General features: G+C 45.6%; 1 protein-coding gene across 6 annotated transcripts in view; it reads right to left on the minus strand.

Annotated features, from left to right (window-relative positions):
• Positions 1-6269: 6269 nt before the first annotated feature.
• Positions 6270-19601, minus strand: part of LOC122740168 (calcium/calmodulin-dependent protein kinase type II subunit beta) — a 310939-nt gene continuing 297607 nt past the window's right edge. For all 6 annotated transcript variants that reach the window (XM_043982046.1, XM_043982045.1, XM_043982041.1 and 3 more), the window contains 4 exons: positions 15997-16072; positions 15492-15586; positions 14951-15185; positions 6270-9723 (listed from right to left, as the gene is read on the minus strand). In XM_043982046.1, the coding sequence (XP_043837981.1) occupies positions 14953-15185; positions 15492-15586; positions 15997-16072 (404 nt within the window). In that variant the 3' untranslated portion in view covers positions 6270-9723; positions 14951-14952. The remainder of the gene's footprint in view (positions 9724-14950; positions 15186-15491; positions 15587-15996; positions 16073-19601) is intronic.

Raw genomic sequence — 19601 nt, forward strand, 5'->3', positions numbered from 1 at the left:
TGAGTGTACATTCCCAAATGGAGGATGATAGCTGTTCTTTGGGGAACTGGAAGGCACCCAGGTAGAGATAAGGAAGGAGAAAGAAAATAAACCATAATCTTCCCAACTCCCATGTTCAGATCACTAAAGGGAAAAATCTTTTTGTAACGGAAAGTTTTGAGCTTCTGGTTTCCCTGTTCCTTGTTTAAATTCTGGGGCTCTTAACATTCCTAACTGAGTTTTCAAAGCAGAAGTAGCCATCTCAACCTTACCTAGAGAACTTCAGGGCTCACTGACCAATCTGGGAAACAGATCAGGAAGTGAAGAGCAGATGTCCCTCATCCCAGCTTTTCCTGCTCAAAACTTACCCAGGATGCTTGAACCTCTAGAAACATATCTTTCGGATGCAGTTTATCCTCTCGCAGGAAAATGGGCAAACCCAGCATTGAGATGCCACCTTACGACAGGATGGTATGTGGTACACAGTGGAAAGAATAATGGATTCGGAGTCAGAGGACTTGGGCTCAAATTCTTACCCTGCCACTATCTGTGTGACCTCGGGCAAATCCTTTCACACCCTGGGCTCTAAGTCTCATCCTGGTGTGCTTGAATATTTGTTGAATGCATCAAAAGACATGGCTTCTTACTCTAGCACAAGGTAACATAATGTTCATCTCATAGTAAGTTTTGGTAGATGTTGGTAATGCCTCTACTTGTGTCCCTTTAGGTAAAATCATTTGAGATCTCATTTGCAAAAAGTAGATAATAATGCTGGGCAGATTTAAAAAGAACAAAAGTCTGATATAAGTCAGGTATTAACTTTAAGTACCTTAGATCCCATTTAACTAGGAAACCCATTTCTCCAGAATTTCTAAATTATAATGATAGTGAAATGCAGCCAGATTGTGCAGTGCCTGCCCTGGAGTTAGGAAGACCTGAGTGGTCTCAGACATTTATTAGCTGTGTGAACTCTGGGCAAGTCACAACCCCATTTGCCTCCGTTTCCTTGTTTGTAAAATGAGCTAGGGAAGGAAATTGCAAACCACAACAAAACATAGTCCTGAACTTTGTTGCCTTATTGTGGCGCAGAAATAACTCTAGAATCTCAAGGTTATGCCTGTGAGAGTCTAGCAAAGCTGGAAAGGCTTGTGGGTACAGTGGACACAGTGACAGACTGCCTCTGTCATCTGGAGCACCAGCCTAGCAAGGTTTGGAGAAACCCAATTACCAAAAGGCGGGCATGTAAGTCTGTCTTGTCTTTCTTTTCTTTTGCCACAGCAAATCATGAAAATTGTCTACTACTATGTAGAGGGTCCATGATGGGGTCTCTCTCTTCAGTGCCTGCCTGCACATCCCCTCCCTCTTCCTTCTTTCAGGTCCTATGGGAAAACTCTGGCCTGGAAAGGATGCTGTTTGGTAGGCTCATTGAATTAGAGCTGCTAACTAAACTGAGCCCTGAACACACTGGCATTTGCCCTGAGACAAACACTATGGGTTTTTGACTCAATGGCCTATATTCTTTTCCTTGGCTGATAGGTCCAGGTCTCAACCATTTCATATCTGTCCTTTAGCAAGATAAAAGACACAAACCCATTGAACTCTTTGCCAGGAATAATGGTCATTAACTGAGAAAGCCTCCCCCACTCACACATTTCATTAAGGAATCTCAGGGAACACTCCTTTTTGTCCTGGTTGTAGCCTGTGCCTTCTTGCATCAGGTCTGTGATGCATTCAACAAAACATCCTATTCTGTCGATCTTAAGTCACCACCAGTCTATGTCAGTTGGGTCCCTAAAGTGAAAGATTTCTTAAATTATTGTTGTCTTTTTTTTTTAATAGTTTTTATTTCCTTGCTAAGGAAGCAATGGAAATGGAGTTTAACCTCTGATTGACAGCAGTTAATAATTGAGTTGCCCTCTGGCCACAAGGATTGAGAAAGCAATTGACAGGAGAGTGACCAAGGCTCTCTGCCAACTTGTGTTTTGAGAAGAGGGAGAGGGGCAGAAAGGACAGGGGGTGATGGGATCATTGCCCATCTACCCAATCTCTAGTCAAGCAGTGGCTGAAAGAACACTGAAAGTATTTGTAACCTTTCTCTTTCTGAGGTTCCATGGAAATGTGTAGGCAGGCTATTATATATCAGTGCTTACCACCAAATAGCCCCTGATTCTCCATTACTTCTAAGATACATTTAGTCTGTCCTTCAGGATCTGACTTCTAGAGGGGACTTGACTTGTGACATTCTCAGCTGGGTCTCTGTTTAGCCCAAACCCAGCATGGGTGGGGCTCTTGGCACATAAGTGCGATGTAATCAGGAGGGAGCATAGTAACACTGAAAAAACTAGATGTTATAAACAAAAAAGTGGAGGATATGAGGGACCTTTTGTGGTTGGCGGGGGTCGGGGCAGGGGGTGTTGTGGAGTTGGTGTCTGATCTCCTTCCCCGGGCACCAAGGAGCTAGAAAATAAAGACAGATGAGCTAGTGGTGCTGGCCTGAACTGTCTTTTTTCTAGGGAGAACGGTCTGAATGGCCTCCTAAGGCACTGACAGGAGTTGTTAAAAGTGAAAGAGCCACCCAGAGTTGAGCCAGCATTCACTCTTAATTTCATGGTGATGGGGTGCTGATATTAATGGGCATTACAGTCCCCCTCTTCTCACCGAACAACTCAGCCAAAGGCCAGGCTCCCATGCCAGCTCTCTTCTATCTGGGGTGAGCATCTTGTGGAACTTTTCCAAGGCCACTGTGCTGGTCTGGAGGGCATGCAGTGTTTATAAGGCCACCCGCTGAGAAGGGTCAAAGGTGGTACAGGGCAGAGACAAGGTCAGGGGTCAAGTCAGGTTAAGGTGAAAAGCAAGCTAGCACACACTGAACAATTTGTCCCATTTTTTTTTGTTTTATTTGCAGTTTCCCGAGACAGAACAAAATAAGAATCATTTTTGTTTTAACACTTACAAGGCTCAGAAAGAAAAGACAATGAAACTCAGCAAAAAGAAAGAAGAGAAAGTCAGAAAAGAGGAAAGATCCCCCAGCATTCACAGAGCAGAGTGCTCATCTTTCATCAAGTTCTCTTCCTCAGGATAGATAGATATACACATGCCAAAAGTTATGTATACCTAGCTATCAATGGGTTTATATGGTTTTTCTCTTTAGAGGTCATGCAAAAAAAAATTACCCCTCCTCCCTCCCCCCAAAATCCCCAAATAACCCCAGACACGCAGCTCCATAATTATAACAAGATGACTGGCAAAGGAGAGTGAAGAGGCCCCAGGACACAAGAGGGTAGGAGGGGGGACAGGCTTGCCATGGTCCCCTTTGCTGCTAAATGCTGGGTCACATATCTTGTTGGGGTGGTGGGGGTGGTGAGTGGGACTGATAGTCCTCTTATCCCCTGCCCAGACTTGGCCCCAGGCAGGAATGCCTAACATCCTCTTATTCAGGAACATTTTTGTTCAGTCACTTAAAAAACTGAGGGAAAACACCAGTCACAAGATGGCAGCCAAGCATCTTACAGTTTGTTGTTGATTCTGAAATGGTTGTACATTGTGGGTTTGCCACTGAAAAAGCTTGTGCTCCTGATCTTTCCTGTATGGGCTTAGGGTTATGTTCTACCCTCAACCAGGGACCACCTGATAACCCATCCCTCTTCCCCCTCCTTCCCTCACTTTGCTTTATTTGGAGGGAAAGATAAGGGAATCCACACTTAAATTAAAAGTGAATTGTTAGGAGGTTGGCTAGAGGCTTCTAGAGATGGGACAAAAATGTGACCTTTGAGGGATGCCTCTTAGCTCAGGATTAAATGCAATTAAATTAATCCAATATATAGTTCCATTGAGTTAGCTGATTTCAGATCTCCCCTCCTACTCTGTCTTCACCCTCTGGTGTCCCTATCTTAGCAGCCCTGCCCCAGCCTTCACCATCATCTGATTATTCGATTATACAGCATTATTCCATTATACAATTTCCATCCTGTTGGGCCCTGTTGCCAACTCACTCATCCCCAGAAGAGAAATACATGCAAACTAAATGGGAAAATCCCAACTAAAGAGCTTCCTCTTTCCTAACCATGGAGGATTAAGGCATCACCCTAGCCTCTATCTAGTTTCCTATCCACTCACCCACCCATCCATCCATTTATCCATCCATTCATCATTTTTCTACTCAGCTTCTTTTAAGCTACACTTTGAATCTGTTTTCAAACCTCAAGCTCCTTTATGAGCTCATTTCCAGAACATTTCTCCCTCCAGGAAATCTAGTTCTTGGTGATCCAGGTAATGCGGTCAGGGCTTAACCTTTAACCTCTAGACAGTGCCCATCAATTCTATCAACACCCATTCAGAACATCCATCAAAACACAACAGTGCCTCACTCTGCTCAAGTGTATGCTCAACAAAGGGAATACATTTGAGTTTGGAGAGGTAAAGGGGGTTAGGAAGCTTAACCCCTGCCTCATGCCAGAGATCTGCAGGGCTTTTAGGGGAAAGAAAGGAGTCCAATCGATCTGAAGAAGGGATAGAATTGTAGTTAGGGAATGAAGGAATTGCTGGGATCCCCAGTGCCAGGCTAGCTTTCTGTTAGTCACCCTGATGTGAGATAAGATGGAAGTCTACATAACAAGTATTTACAGCGATCCAAAGGCCTATGACTGTGCTATAGTAATGGATAAAGTACGCTGGCTATGTGGAAAGGAGATGCTTTCTACCTGGCCCTGCCTGCTGAAGACCTGGGGACACACACCACCTGCCTGTGCCTGCAGACTCCAGGGAACAAAACGGCGGTTATACTGTTCAAGCAGTGCTGCCTTCTGCCCAGACATGAGTCTTAATCTTTCCGGAGTTGACTCCTGTTCTGTCCTTGCCAGAATGTACTTCACTCTGCAATTTAAAACTCCCCAGGATGTATGTTTTTAATTAAAAACATTTTGGGGTAACTGAAAAGCACATTTTGAAATCACTGTTCAAGTGCAGGTATGAGTGTAGACACGTTTATAAACAAAAGCATTTCTGTGTATGTGTATGTATGTTTATTTGTATGCATGTGGGTTGATGTTAGGGTGATCAATATCCCTGTCATGAACTGACTCAGAGATTTACTGAGTTTCTGTGAACACCTTGCTCTACCTGAGAGGTGCCCATGGTCCCTTAGGAGAAGGGCCTTTGACTCGCTATACCTGGGAGCAAAGAATATGAAGATGTATTCTAAGCAGTTTTGTTTTGTTTATAGCAGGAAGATGCTTGGTAAGAGTGTTAGGGATGGTTCCCCCTCACCACTACACTCGGGTTTCCAGTCTCTTGCTTCAGACCTGTCATTTGTCCTAAAACATGAAGAAGTATCTTGGTCACAGGAAGTTAGGCTGGTCCAAACTTCTAGGTCTTTAATGGATAATGAAAAAATGGTGGAGTAAACAACCTACCCCCATCTCCTTTCCAACTCTAAAAGGCCATGTGGCTTCCAGGGCCTGAAGGTAGTCACTCTAGTCAATAGTAACCCAAGATCACTTAGTAGTCTTGGTTCAAAGGACCTTAGTCTTGGCCCAGCCTTGAGGGTCAGGGTGTACTCTAGGGTGGACATGAGAATCCCAAACTCTTCCAAGCCTTTAGATTCACTGTAAAGTACCTCTGAACCTTGGTCCCAGGGATCAGAGATGAGCTAGGCCAGATTGGATTCCTCCAAGTTTTCTCTGAAAATGGCAGATGGCGTGGGATCAATGGCTGCTTCCTTACGCCATATTTCTCACCTCTAGGTGCTCCCAGCACCTGGTCAGTAGCCAGGGAAGGAATGCTATAGTTAAATAAGCTCTACCACTTGATGGCTTTCCACATGTTACACCTGAGATATCTCTGTTTCCTTCCAAGCTAACTCCTGGCCCATATTTCATCACTACCCACAAACCTTTCCTCAAACAGCTATGTGTTTTCTGGGCTATAGTATTCTTCCCCAGTGCAGATGGAAACAGCAGAATACTTCCGCTGAGTTAAGCATGGCACTTTGAATGGCAAGGAGGAAAACTCCCCTTCAGAACGACTCCCCTTTCCCCCCACCCCACTCCCTAAAAAGTCTCTGGCCTAGGCAAAAGTAGTCATCAAATAGATTGACTTCCAATGGATCAGTTAAGTAACTGCTACACCCACATGGGATGGGGAAAGGATGGGACCAGAATTCATCAGCAAGAGATAAATCAGCCCACCACTTACCCCAAGTCTAGGGCACTCATCCCTGAGCAACTCAATATTTTTAGCCAAGAGAATCAATTCTCTCCATTGTCTACCATCCCCCCTAACCCCCCCCCCCACCCGCCCACCTTGAGTCAAGGTATGAATGAGTCAATGAAGCTAGGCAAAGGCCTTGAACTTATGCAGCCTGGCCTGCCACTGTGCTGTCTTTGCCTCGCCTTCCTGAGGTTTGGATGCACTCTCAACATATACTCCTTGTGGAAGTACTGTCCACATTTGCAAAACTAAGACAAAGAGAGACATTGGAGCATTGTCCCAATTGAATTTTTCCTACCCATGGGGGAGGTGGGCAGACGCCTCAGACCCAGAGTCATTCTCAAGGTCCCCAGATTGACCAAACAGCCTCCCTTTTCTCGGCCCATCTGCTGTACTCTGGGTCCAGCTGACAGTATCCTGTGCCTAGGTCATCCCTGGTGGCCACCTACTCTCCCTTCCTTCGAACTGCATTTTCTCTTCTCTCCCATCTCTAATTCTTGGGACCACCTGGCTAAAATAAGATAACCTTCAATGCCTGGCTGAAGTGCCTTCTTCCATATGATCCTTGAGGGGAGGGATCTATTTTTGTTTTGTCTTTGTAACCTTGGTGCCTAGCACAGTGCCTCCCATACATTTAGGCACCTAATACTTGTTAGATTTGACTGAAGGGACAAGTGTCAGGACAATATGTCAGCTGGGGGCAGGAGCCCTTGAATTTTTCTCACCATAATTCTGCTTCTTGATCATCAACGAAGACCAAGGAAATCATGCTATTTCAAAGCAGAGAAGCCAAGGGATGAGGAGACCTACACCAGAGGCTGAAATGTTCTCTCAATCCCCAGGGAAAATGAAATAGGGCCCAGGTCAGCATTCTCCCTTTAATTTTCCAATTCCAGTTAAACTGTTGAAGTTCCCAGAAGGAAACTATCCATCCCCACTGTTTTTTTAATGCTTTCTGACCCCGTTCATCTCTTGGTTTTCCCTTCCCAATCCATCAATGTTGTCCTTGAATACAGTAGGTCATCAATAAATGAATCAGATGACTTGATACTCATTAATTCAGCAGCACCAGACATCCTTAAGAATTTGTTGAGTACCCACCATATGACTAACATGACTCTTCTGCAAGAGCCGTGGCTCATTGTAGCCTACCAGCCCCACTGGACAAGTGAGGCCCTTTCAGGGACTAGATGCAGATGGTTGTGTCTCCAGAGGGCACATCTCCCCCAAAAGCATCTTTCAGCTGTGGCTCTCAAGAAATCTCAACTAGACACTATTCGCCCTATTCGTGGGGTTGCCAGGGCCTCACTGCAGCCAGCCAGTCTATAAGCCCTGACTTTCCATCCAAAGATGCCCACTCTGCAAACCACAACCACAGGTCAGAGAAATCAATGACAGGACTCAATGTGACTCATTTGGTCTAGTGTTTTTTCAGCCCCGGGAAAACAGGAGGATCTGTTGTTCTTTCCTGACAGGTTCCTTTTCTCCAGAGAACTCCCCAACAACCTAGCCAGGTTCTTGTAGCATTCACATCCTTACTGCTCTACTGGACAGAGCTTAAGGAAACAAGTGCTTGGTCTTAGACTGTCTCCAGTTGCCAGTGGTTCTAACAATTTTCAGGATTCCCTCCTCTCTCACCTTCAGTGAAGGGGGGTAGGGGTGGGGTGGAGACCTGCCTTGTCTCCCCATAGATTTCCTCCATCCCACAATGCCAGATGCCTCTCCATAGGAGGACACACAATAGCCCTGGGTAGTCCTCTATAAGACCTATCTGATTCCTTTATGTTGGGAAAGGGATAACATAAAGGAGAATAACCTCTTTATCCCCATTTGGTAGGTTGGAGTAGCAGGAGGAAGAAAGGCTTGAGTCTAGATGTAATCTTTCTGAGCTGCCAATTCTTATCCTAAGAGGAGAGATTAGAATGCCCCTATAGAAGGCCAGAGAGAACCAAAAGAGATACTAGGCCCTAGGAAACAGATTTCCCTGGGTCAAAATTCAGAGGAGCCACCAGAAAGCTATCAATACATTCACTGTCTACTGTGCAGAGACCAACTGGACAGAGGGAAGAAGCAGAAACTGCTTTCAGTATCCATCAAGGCAAGAAGAAAAATTACCTGAGGGCCCAAAGCCCTCATTTTCTAGAGCTGGTTACTTAGGAGTCTTTGCTCCTGAGTTGTCTCTGTAAGTTGTGGGGTCAAGATTCAGGTTAAACTGAACAGGTTACAGAGGCCCTAGGGGCACAGCCCAGGGTTTGCTAATTACTCTGGCTGTGCTTCCCATATGTGAAGCTGTTTGGGCTGAGAAAAGGAAATAAGAGTTAGTAGATGATGCTTTGTCTCCAGAAGTTAGGATTAACTTTTCTGTGAGGCTCAGCATACTCTCTGGGGCACTTGGGAGCTGGTTGGCCCAGGCTCCCCCCACTCCTGGGCCTGCAGATACCTATAAAATCTGGGTCCCAAAGGACTAAGATTCTCTTACCCCTGCATGTCCCTGTTCCCCATCTCTTTCCCCTCTCCCAGCCGTGCCCCTCAGCACTCTTCACAATCCTCACCCAGAACTGCTCGCCCTTCATGCCATCACCAGCCTTCAAGGCTTCAGAGTAAGAGACGAGGCCAACGCGGCACAAGGAGGTTCTTGAAACAGGCCCTTTAGTGGAGGGGGATGTCCCATAGTGTGAGTGCCGGGATCTCAGCCCATCCAGAGTCTGGGAGCCCAGAGTCACTTTCCAACAACACTGGACACTCTGCTGACCAGCAGTTCTGCCTGGCACAGAAGGGACAGAGCTCAGGGACGCCTCTTCCCTCCTTGACCAAAGAAAGAATGTTGGGTGGAAGGAAGGAAGGAGTGATAGCAACCCACAGGCACAACTAGAGGAAAAAGGCAAAGGAAAACCTGGAGCCAGCAGCCCCACGTCCCTGAAAAGACAAACGGTAACAGCTCACGACGGCCACGTGCAAGTACACCACTGGCAAAGGCCCATGCGTTGGCAGAGAGAATGCAAAATACCTTAGTTTTTTATGGTTTTTTTTTTTTGTGGGTTTTGGGTTTTTTTTTCATCTAACAAACTAACACCGTTCAACACGGGGGTCAACAGAAGGGGTGGAGCCTTGTGGACATTTTCATTGCAACACCTGGTCACCCGAGACGGCCGAGGAACAGACGGACAGACACACACATGGAGCTGTGGACGGGAGGAGCAGCTGGTTGGTTTTGAAGCCCCACAAACGCCAGTGATTTTTACAGCTTTTTTTTCTTGGTTTTGTTTTTTATATTGTGGTATTTTTTTCCTCATTTCGTTGGTTGCTTTTTTTTTGTTGTAGTAGTTGCCGGTCGTTTGTTTGTTTGTTTGTATGTTTGTTTGTTTTTTAAAAAGAAATCACATCTGGTCTTGTTTTCTGCAGACACAGGCACCAGGGGAGGGAGGGACGAGGCAGACACGAGCATGCTGACGCGGTGGGCTCTACCACCCGGCGAGTGGCGGCTCCGCTCCAATCACCGTCTCCGTCAGGATGAAACCACAAAAGGGTGTACTGGTTCTGAAACACAAGGTGGGCCCTGTCACCACACTGTGCTGTGTTCTGGGGCTGGATTCATGGTGTGATGCGTGTGTTTTAAGTAGGGGAAGACCACTTAAGAGGACCTTGGGCAGAGTAGAAGCATGGGGCATTTGGGAGGGGAAAAAAGGAACTGGATGATTATCTCCAATGTTGTGGTCCTTCATAACCTAACACTGTCTGATTCTGTGACTGTTCATCTCACTGACTCTTGTCTCCTCTGTGAGTTTGCCCCATCAATCTTTTCCTCTTTCTTTCATTTTCTTTTTCTTTTTCTTTTTTTTTTGTGTGTGTGTGAGGCAATTGGGGTTAAGTGACTTGCCCAGGGTCACACAGTCTTTCTTTCATTTTCAATCTCTCCTTATCCACTGGTTCCTTTACTACCACTTCTAAATATATGCAGGTCTTCCTGATCCTTAAAAAAAAAAAAACCTTCATGTAACCCTGCCACTCCCTTAAGATATCATCCTATAACTTTTACAGCCAAATTCCCAGAAAGGGCTGTTTATATTTCCTGCCTCCACTGTGTCTTCTGACACTTTCAATCATCCCCTTCCTCCTGGAAACCTGCCCCTCCCTGGCTTCCATGACACCACTCTCACTTGCTGCTTCTCCTACCAATCTGACCATTTCTTAGTTTCCTTCCCTGTATTATTCACTTTTTTCCTGCCCACAAAGAAGATTAGGGCTGGATACATAGATTTTTTTTTGAGTTGTTTACATGGAGACAATAATTGAATCAATGAGGAAGCTAACAAGAATATCAAGAGATCACTGGACTCTGGTCAGAGTTTTAGGGGATTCCCCCCACTTTGTATCCAAAGAATAACCAAATGTTGTTAATTTTACCTCCACAAAATCTCTTGCATCTCTGATTGATTAAAGCAAGGCACTGTGTTAGGCCTATAGAGACAAAAGCCAAAGTGGTCTTTGGCCTTAAGCTTGGCTTCCAATCCTACATATACATATAAATCCCCCTTCTCTCTATTCACACAGCCCCAGTTCTTTGTCATGTCCTTATTATCTTTTTTGTTTTGTTTTGTTTTTTTGTTTTTTTGGGGTTTTTTTGCAGGGCAATGAGAGTTAAGTGACTTGCCCAGGGTCACATAGCTAGTTAAGTGTCAAGTGTCTGAGGCTGGATTTGAACTCAGGTCCTCCTGAATCCAAGGCTTTATCCACTGAGCCACCTAGCTGCCTCAGTCCTTATTATCTCTTGCCTAGACTACTGTAATAACCTCCTTGTTGGTCTCTTCCTTCATCAATCAGTGCTCCACACCTGCCAAAAAGAGACAGCTAAAACCCAGGTCTGACCATGTCGTTTTTCTACTGAGAAACCTTTGGTAGCTCCCTATTGCCTCTAGAATCAATAGAAAATCCTCAGGCTGGTGGTACCCACCTATCTGTCTGGTCTTACTTCACCTTCCTTTCTTTTCCAGTTAAACTGGTCTATGAGCTTTTCCATCACCCCTAAAATGGAATGCAATGATAGACCTGGATAAGCCTTTCTCAACCTCATTTTTTGCACCTATAAAAAAAGAGATGACAACAGTACCTGACTCCCAGGGTGGTTGTGTGGGTATCAACTGAGATAATATATGTAAAGTGCTTTGCCAGCCTTGAAGCACTATAGAAATGTTAGTTTTTGTGGGGGTGGGGGTTATTTCCTGTTCTGGGTCATGTCTTCACATGGATGGTTTCCCCCTCCCCTCCCCCCATGTGGAATGCCATTCTTTGTCCTTTCCACTTAAAATCCCTGGCTTTCTTCAAGGCTCAGTTCAGCCATGACCTCCCACACAAGGCCTTTCTTTCCTTGTTGTCCTAGTTCTTAGGTTCTCTCTCCTCCCTGAAATGAATTTATTTATTATGCATGTGCTCTGCATTTGCAGCATTCACGTTGTACCCCTCTGGAAGAATGCAAGTTTCTAGATGTCAGGGGCTATTGGGTTAGGTACCAGCCTAGCACCTTCTTTTTCTTACTTTCTGCTGAAATGAAGAGCTGCCAAATTAATCTTCCTAAAACCTCATTTTCATATTGTTCTTCCATCCTCTTGACTCCCACCATCATGCCCTGTCTCCCCTCTCCTGGACCACGGTAGCAGGCTCTAAAACTTATTATCCTGCTTCTCGTCAATGCCCTCCCTAACCCATCCTTCACCTTGTGGCTTGAATCATTTAGCTAATGTACCCCTTGAATCCACTCTTGCACTCAAAAGCATTCAGTGGCTCCAGAATCCCTAATGATCTTGGCATTCAGGGCTCCCCAAAACCTGTCTCCAACATACTTTATGTTGTGTTGCTACCCTGCTCTACATCCTGTCAAAACTGGAAGAGCTCTCAGGCCCCCTGTCTGCCTTCTCCCATCTCCATGGACTTTACTCATACCAGTCTCCTCCAAGTCTGGAATAGACAGCACTACTCATCTCTAATCTATTGAGAGTCCTCCCTTCCGTCAAGGTGCAAATAAGATGCTGCCTCCTCTGTGACGTCTTCCCCAATCAGGTAAAAGGTTCTGCAAGAACTCTGCCCAGATCCCCTGCTTTACACTTTTCTCACTTTCTCTTATAATACAATTATTTTCATAAATCTTTCCTGCCTTATGTGAAAATTAATTATTGATTTTATCAATATTTCATAAATGTTGCATATGTGTATAAATATTTTATGTTTTATTTCAATCTGTAATTCATTCTATCTTGTAGTCATACTCTATATTCTCTATAGCAAACCTAAGCCTCTTCTTTGTCTCTGAGCTCCAAAGTTCAGTCTTTCTTTCACAAGTTAGACGCCATCATTCAGTTTTCCTAGTGATCACTTTTAATTCAGAGAAAACTGTTGAGCTAAACTTTGGAAGTTCAACACTCTCATAAAACACTCTAATTCCAAGGGAACTGTTTTCCTAGCACCACCTACAAATCACTTTGTGCTAAGGAGGTTCATTGTCCCTTCTAACTTCAGTGCCTGAGAAACTATCCTTGGGAACACAGAAGCTGACCTTCCATCTTAGCCTCATCCTTGCCCAATTAAAAGTGGTCTTATCTCATTCCCAGGCACCGCTGAGTCTACATCCCTGGTTCACTCTCAATAGTCTTGGGAGGCAACTGGGTCCCCATAAATCCACAAAGCATTCTGTCTTGATTGTGTGTGTGTGTGTGTGCTTTCTTTAGTAACCAATCATGTTGCTCTCAATTCCATGATGTCACAAACCCTATAATCAATTGTAGTCTTTCTCCACCTATGAAGTCTTGTTCTTTGTTCTATACTCCCCAAAACTGTAAAGGGGGAGCTGTTCTTCTGCTTGGGGTCTTTCAGAACCACTGACCCATTTTTATCAGCAGGTAGCACCCCTGATAGTAAAATGTTTTCTTACTTGGGAGAATGTGCCTCATTCTACCTTTGTTGAATTTCACTCGAAACACCCACTATACTCCATTCCCCTCCACAAACACTATGGTTCAGCCAAATTGACCTCCTTACTGTGCCCCAGACACAACACTCCATTTCTCACTTCTGTGACTTTGCAGGGTCTGCCTCCCATACCTGGAATGGTCTCCCTGCTTTCCTCTACTTCCAAGAATCCTTGTTTCCTTTCAAGGCTCCGCTCAAGTGCCACCTTCTACAAGAAGCCCTTCCTGATTCCCCCAGCTACTGCGGCCTTCCTCCCCAAATTACCTCATTATTTACTTTGTATACATATATACCAAATAAGGTCCTGTTGTTTCCCCCAGCTAAACTGTAAGCTCCTAGGGGGTAAGGCCTGTTTTACTTTTATCTATCACCAGCACTTGATACAATGCCTAGTACATAGTAGGTGTTTAATAAATACTGGTTGATTAACTGATGGACTATAAACTCTAGGGCCTATATTAGAGCTATATTTGCATTTCCTCCATGGTGCTTAATAAATTTTTACTAAGTTGCACACAGTAGGTGCTTAATAAATATCTGTTGAATTGAATTTAATGTTACTTTCCTGCTCAGGAATCTATAACAGCTTCCTGTTCTTACGGCATCAAGTCCAAGATCTGCTATCTCCTTAGATCTGGGCTTCTCTCTCATTTTACTCCCCTTCATGGACTCTGTGCTCCAGCCAAACTGGACTGTTTTGTCTCCTAAACAGGCACTGCTGCTTCTGACAAAGGCATGAGCCTTTGTGCTGTTTCCTCTGCCAAGAATGCCCTTTTCCTTCCTCTTCAGCTACCCATTCTTTAAAGCTCATTGCACAGGGGACCTCCTCTTTGAAGCTTTCCCTGTATCATCCCCCTCCCCACAATGAGTAATGACCTTATTTAACAGACCTTCTATATAGTACTTTGTTGGGAAGAAGTGCCTATACCTCATAGGTAATGTTGTATATAAGAACTCTTTGGGATGCTATCTATAAGATTATAATTGGAGAATAGGGACTGTGTCTTATCAGAACTCTTCATTCTCCCTTACACTAACTCTCCCCTGAGCAGGTCCTTAATAAAAGTTTGCTATGTTGCATTCTGGGCAGCTAGGTGGCCCAGTGCCTAGAGTGCCAGGCCTGGTGGCAGGAAGACTTGAATTCAAATCTGGCCTCAGACACTTAAAGCTGTGTGACCCTGGGCAAGTCACTTGGCCCTGTTTGCCTCAGTTTCCTCATCTGTCAAATGAGCTGTGGAAAGAAATGGCAAACCACTCCAGTGTCTTTGCCAAGAAATCCCCAAAAGGAGTTGGGAAGAATCAGACACAACAAAATCACTAAACAGCAAACAACAATATTGCATTCTCAGATGCTCTCCTCTCTAGTCCAAATGACCTCCTCAGTGTTCTCTGCATATACATGTACAAGGGTAGGTCAACATAGTCACTTGAGGAGGGAGAGAGGACTCACTGCTGCCAGGATCCCTGGAGACTTCCTATCTAGAGACAACAGAATATACTATAAATAGCCCTCACTTTGGAGTCAGAGGACCAGCCTCCTTGGGCCTCAGTTTCCTTATTTGTAAAATGAGGGGATGGGATTGGATTGGATTCCATATCTAAACTGATGATGCTCAAACTACCAGGATTCTGGGGATAGCAGACCAGTCTACCACAGAGAAGCAAACATTTAAGTACTTCTTGCTTCACCCCATGCATCTCATTCCAGGCTCTGATGGTCTATGTGATCCAGATTTCATCCTTGGGAATCTGGGTCATGTGACTAGAGGTAGCTTCCATGGCGGGGTGGGGTAGGGGTGCTCACCTTCACTGCAGCGGGGCCACGGGTGCACCTGAACAGTGGAAGTGGACATTTTGCCACTTGCCATCACGGCGGTGCCAGACACGGGTCTCCTCTGACTGGCTAGTGCGGGGTCGGCCCTGCCCGTCAATGTACTGCGTGAGACGGATATAGGCGATGCATGCGGCATCCTCACCGATAACGTGCACGTGGGGGTTCAGGATGGTGGTGTGGATGGGTTTGCTGTTCTTGGCTAGCACTAAAGAGGGGGAAGAGAAGGTGGGGGAGTTTGCGGCATATGAAGAGCCCCTCCTGAAGAGCTTCCTACCTTTCCCTCTGACCTGGGAGCAGAGACACTGGGGTACAGTGTGTGGGCAGAAGGGACTATAGGAGGGGAGCTCAGTCCAGCCCCAGGTCAGCTTTGGGCCAGAGATGTGCTTACCTGTATTCATCAGGGCCACCTTTATAATCCCCTCACTTATCCATCCCACCCCATGGTACCTTTCTAAAGCCTTTCACCTCTAGGTCAGCTTTGTTCTTCCAGCCCCTGACCCAGCTTACTTACAATTCTCAAAGTAGAATCTGTGGAAATCCATCCCTTCTACAAGGTTGCCAAGAGCTTCAGGTTCAAATGAGGTCAGGCCTGGGTCACAAATTTTCCTGCAGAACAGATACCAAATGGGACACATGTGGAGGGGGACCAGTGTCTTCAAACTCCTCTCCTCATATCTAGACCCTGGACCTACCTAGAGGCATCACTACATATAAACCACTGGGAAAACTGCATTGGGGAACCCCAATAAGTAGGCCCTTGATCCTTTGTTTCCATTTCTGCCCAGCCACTTTCTCAACATTCTGTGTGCCAATGTGCCTAAAAAGGAGCAGCTGAGAACACTGATGCCCCTAGGACACCACACCCCAATACATTCTCTTTGCTGATCATCCCCAGTGTTCATCCCACCTCCGAGTGCACTAACTATACTTTCCACCCCCAGCCCCTGCCCAAAGGAGCAGGTTTCCCTCCCTCCCTCTGACTTCAGGTTGGTCTGAAATCCCATGGTGGTACTCACGCATAGGCCTCAAAGTCCCCGTTATTGACGGCCTCTATCAGCTGCTCTGTGATCTTGATGATTTCTTGCTTGCGAGCTGGAGGAGAAGACACAATCAAGCTTGCTCTCTGAGGGAGGGCCCGTCAGCCCCGAGTGGGTGGTCAGGCTCCAAGGTGCCTGCTTTCTCAAGCATCAAGGGCTTGATGGCCCTTGTTGATCAAGACCTCTCTCCAGCTTGGCTGCCCCCTATCCCCCCATCTATATCTCTAGCAGGATTCTGTCCCTAGCCACGATGAGCTCAGTAAGAACTGCTGAGGTTCATCTAGAAAACATACCCCTGTGTTGGCTACCTACCAGTCTTGGCCTGCTTGAGGTCAAGATCACCTGTGCCAGTCCCACTCGGGCTGGTATCATATAAACAGGAGATGAGACATCCCAGAAAGAGAACTACCAAGTGTGGGTTGGGGGTGGGAATGGAGGGAGGAAGAGAAGTTAGAACACAAAGTTTTAAAAAACTGATGTTAAAATTTGTTTTTAGGGGCAGCTAGGTGGCACAGTGGATAGAGCACCAGCCCTGGAATCAGGAGACCTGAGTTCAAATCTGGCCTCAGACACTTGACACTTACTAGCTGTGTGACCCTGGGCAAGTCACTTAATCCCAATTGCCTCACACAAAAAAATTGTTTTTACACACACACACACACACACACACACACACACACACACACATATATATATATATATATTTGTGTGTGTGTGAGGCAATTGGGGTTAAGTGACTTGCCCAGGGTCACACAGCTAGTAAGTACATATATTTTTGAAAAAATAAAATTCTATTCAAATAAAAATAAAAAAGAGGAAGGGCCACAGATTCCACAAAGTCAGTTCATTTGTTAAGGATCTACCATGTACATACAAGGCCCTGTGCTGGGTGAGCCAGAGATACATAAATGAAAGTCCTTGCCCTCAAAGAGCTTACATTCTATTGGGGAAACAAAAGGTACACAAATAAATGCAGGGTGGGGCATTGGGGAGCTTCTGGGGGTGCAACAAAGAAAGAAAACAGCTCAGCAAAGTTGAGGGAAAGAAAGGTCATTTTTGGTGGGGAGGACCAAGGGAAGACCAGTGGGGGAGGGAGCACTCAGGCTGAGCCTTGAGTGATAGCATGATCCTAGGACCTTCATACCAGATGTGGAAGGGCCCACAGGGGCCCCATAAGCCAGGGATTGCTAATCTTTTTTGTCTTATGGATCACCCCTAGTTCCTACCCTGGCAGTCTGGTGGAGCCTACGGACCCCTTTTCAGAATAATATTTTTAAATAATTGAAATTTCAGTTAGGGGATATTGAGGAAAAGACAATTTTTCCCATCCAAGTTTATGGATGTCCTGAAATGTATCTGTGTTCCCCTTGGATCCATCAAGTCCCAATAAGGAAACTGAGGTCCATGGGGGATGCCCCTACCTAAAATAACCCAGTTAAGTAGGAGTCACTGGTGGGGTTTGAACCCAGGTTTTGTGACTCCAGAGCTCTCTACACTGTACCTGCCAATCTGACCTTCTGAGGGATGAAAGTGAGGAGGGAATTTCTTTTTGTATTTATTATGCGTGTACCTCTAAATGAATACACATGAGGTCTCTCGCAGATTATAAACTCTTTGAGAGGAGTGGTTTTATTCTCTGCATTTGTTTTCCCTGTACCCAGCCTGTAAGATTATAAACTCTTTGAGAGGAGTGGTTTTATTCTCTGCATTTGTTTTCCCTGTACCCAGCCTGTAGCAGGTACTTGAGAAAGTACTTGTTTGTTGACTGATTAAATAACTTGTTCAAGATCACAGAGAATGTAGGCACTAGAGGTAAGATTTGAACCTAGGACCTCTAAGTCCAGAGCCAACGTATATTCCACTGCATCAGTCTTTTCCTCCTTCTTCCCTCCCCTCAGGATTACCCGGTTCAATTTCTGCCTCATCTGCATCTCAGCTGGGGCATTCAAAAAAGTCTGGGAGGAAGGGAAGGAGGGGGCACCTCAGGCAACACACTGCACATCCTTCCTGAACTTCTTCCCATGCCAGGGCCTCCCCCGAGCTACTTTCTGCCCCCATCCATTGGCAGAACAACCCCGAGCACAGGCTTATGAAGATAAAAAGCTACAAGGAAGAAACTGTGCCACTCGTGGGTGCCAGCTCCAAGCCACTGCCTTGTGAATTATGCAGAGAGAGCCTGCTGGGCTCAAAGCCAGCATGGGCTCTTCACAGCAGGCAGCTGGGACTTGGAAACTCAGGCCCCAGAGTGTCCAACTCATGGCGACAGCTCAGTGGCTGCTGGGGTAGGCCAGCCCTTCCACACCAACACATTCTTAGGGAGTACTGCGTCTCAACTTCAGGAGAGACAAGGCCAAAGCCCAGGCATCTGCCACCCCCTACCCTGTCCTGAGTCCACTCCTACCTGGGCGACAGCAGGGGCTTCTGGACCTGGGCTTGATGTCTGGGACAGTATATATACCTTTCTGAGGGTCAAATAATTATACTCACAATGATGTATGTACCGTGTGTGTCTGTATATGGGGAGAGGTGTATAGGTGTGTGTGTCTGTATATAGGGTGTGTGTGTGTGTGTGTCCGTGTGTGCTTCTGCAGTACACATTTATGTGGAAGGATTAGCTGACCTTGTAGCTATTTGAGAGAGGAGGAATTTTAAATGAGAATGCCTGGGTGAATTGATGGGAGTGTAATTCTGAGTGAGAATGTGTTTGTGTGTGTATATTCACAGAAAATCACACAGAAATCTCAGAAAGGGATCTCGGAGCTCATCCAAGGCCAACATGCTCCATAACGAGAAATGCCCACCATGACTCCATGACTGCCTAGTGGTCACCTGGCCTCTGCTTAAAAACGCCCAATTGAGATGGTGCCCATTCCCCTTAGGGACAGCTTTAATGATTAGAAGGGTTTTCCTGACACTAACCTCCAATCCCCAACCTCTTTCTGTGCCCAGCCCACCAAGCCCCTACCAATGATGTGACTTTTTTGTCTTGTTCTTTAACATGGCTGACATCATGATAGAGGGAGTTTCATTTCTGGATAATTTACATAGAAAAGAAATTCAGGAAAATCACTCACCTATTACATAAGTCACAAAGTAAGTCTTGTTGTTCTACCTCCCCCCCCCCATCTTATCAATCTACTGTCTCCTGAAATGGTATGGAGCTAGTAAAATAGCATTTGTGAAAGAAAGAAAAGGGGCAGCTAGGTGGCGCAGTGGATAAAGCACCGGCCCTGGATTCAGGAGTTCCTGAGTTCAAATCCAGCCTCAGACACTTGACACTTACTAGCTGTGTGACCCTGGGCAAGTCACTTAACCTCCATTGCCCCGCAAAAAAAAAAAAAAAAAGAAAAGAAAGAAAAGAGAAAGGAGGGAGGGAGGAAAGGAAAGGGAGGGAGGAAAGACAGATGAAAGAAACAACTAAACATGTTGGATAGAGATCAGCTAATCCAACTTTCTCATTTTACAGAAAAGTACACTAAGACCCCAGAGAAGGGAAGGGACTTTTCTCAAGGTCACAGGGCTAGACAGTCAGTCTACCTTGAGTCCATATGTGATATAAGGAAGGAAATAAGCATTTATTAAGT

Source organism: Dromiciops gliroides, chromosome 2, assembly GCF_019393635.1.
Source record: "Dromiciops gliroides isolate mDroGli1 chromosome 2, mDroGli1.pri, whole genome shotgun sequence".
Classification (NCBI taxonomy): Eukaryota; Metazoa; Chordata; class Mammalia; order Microbiotheria; family Microbiotheriidae; genus Dromiciops; species Dromiciops gliroides.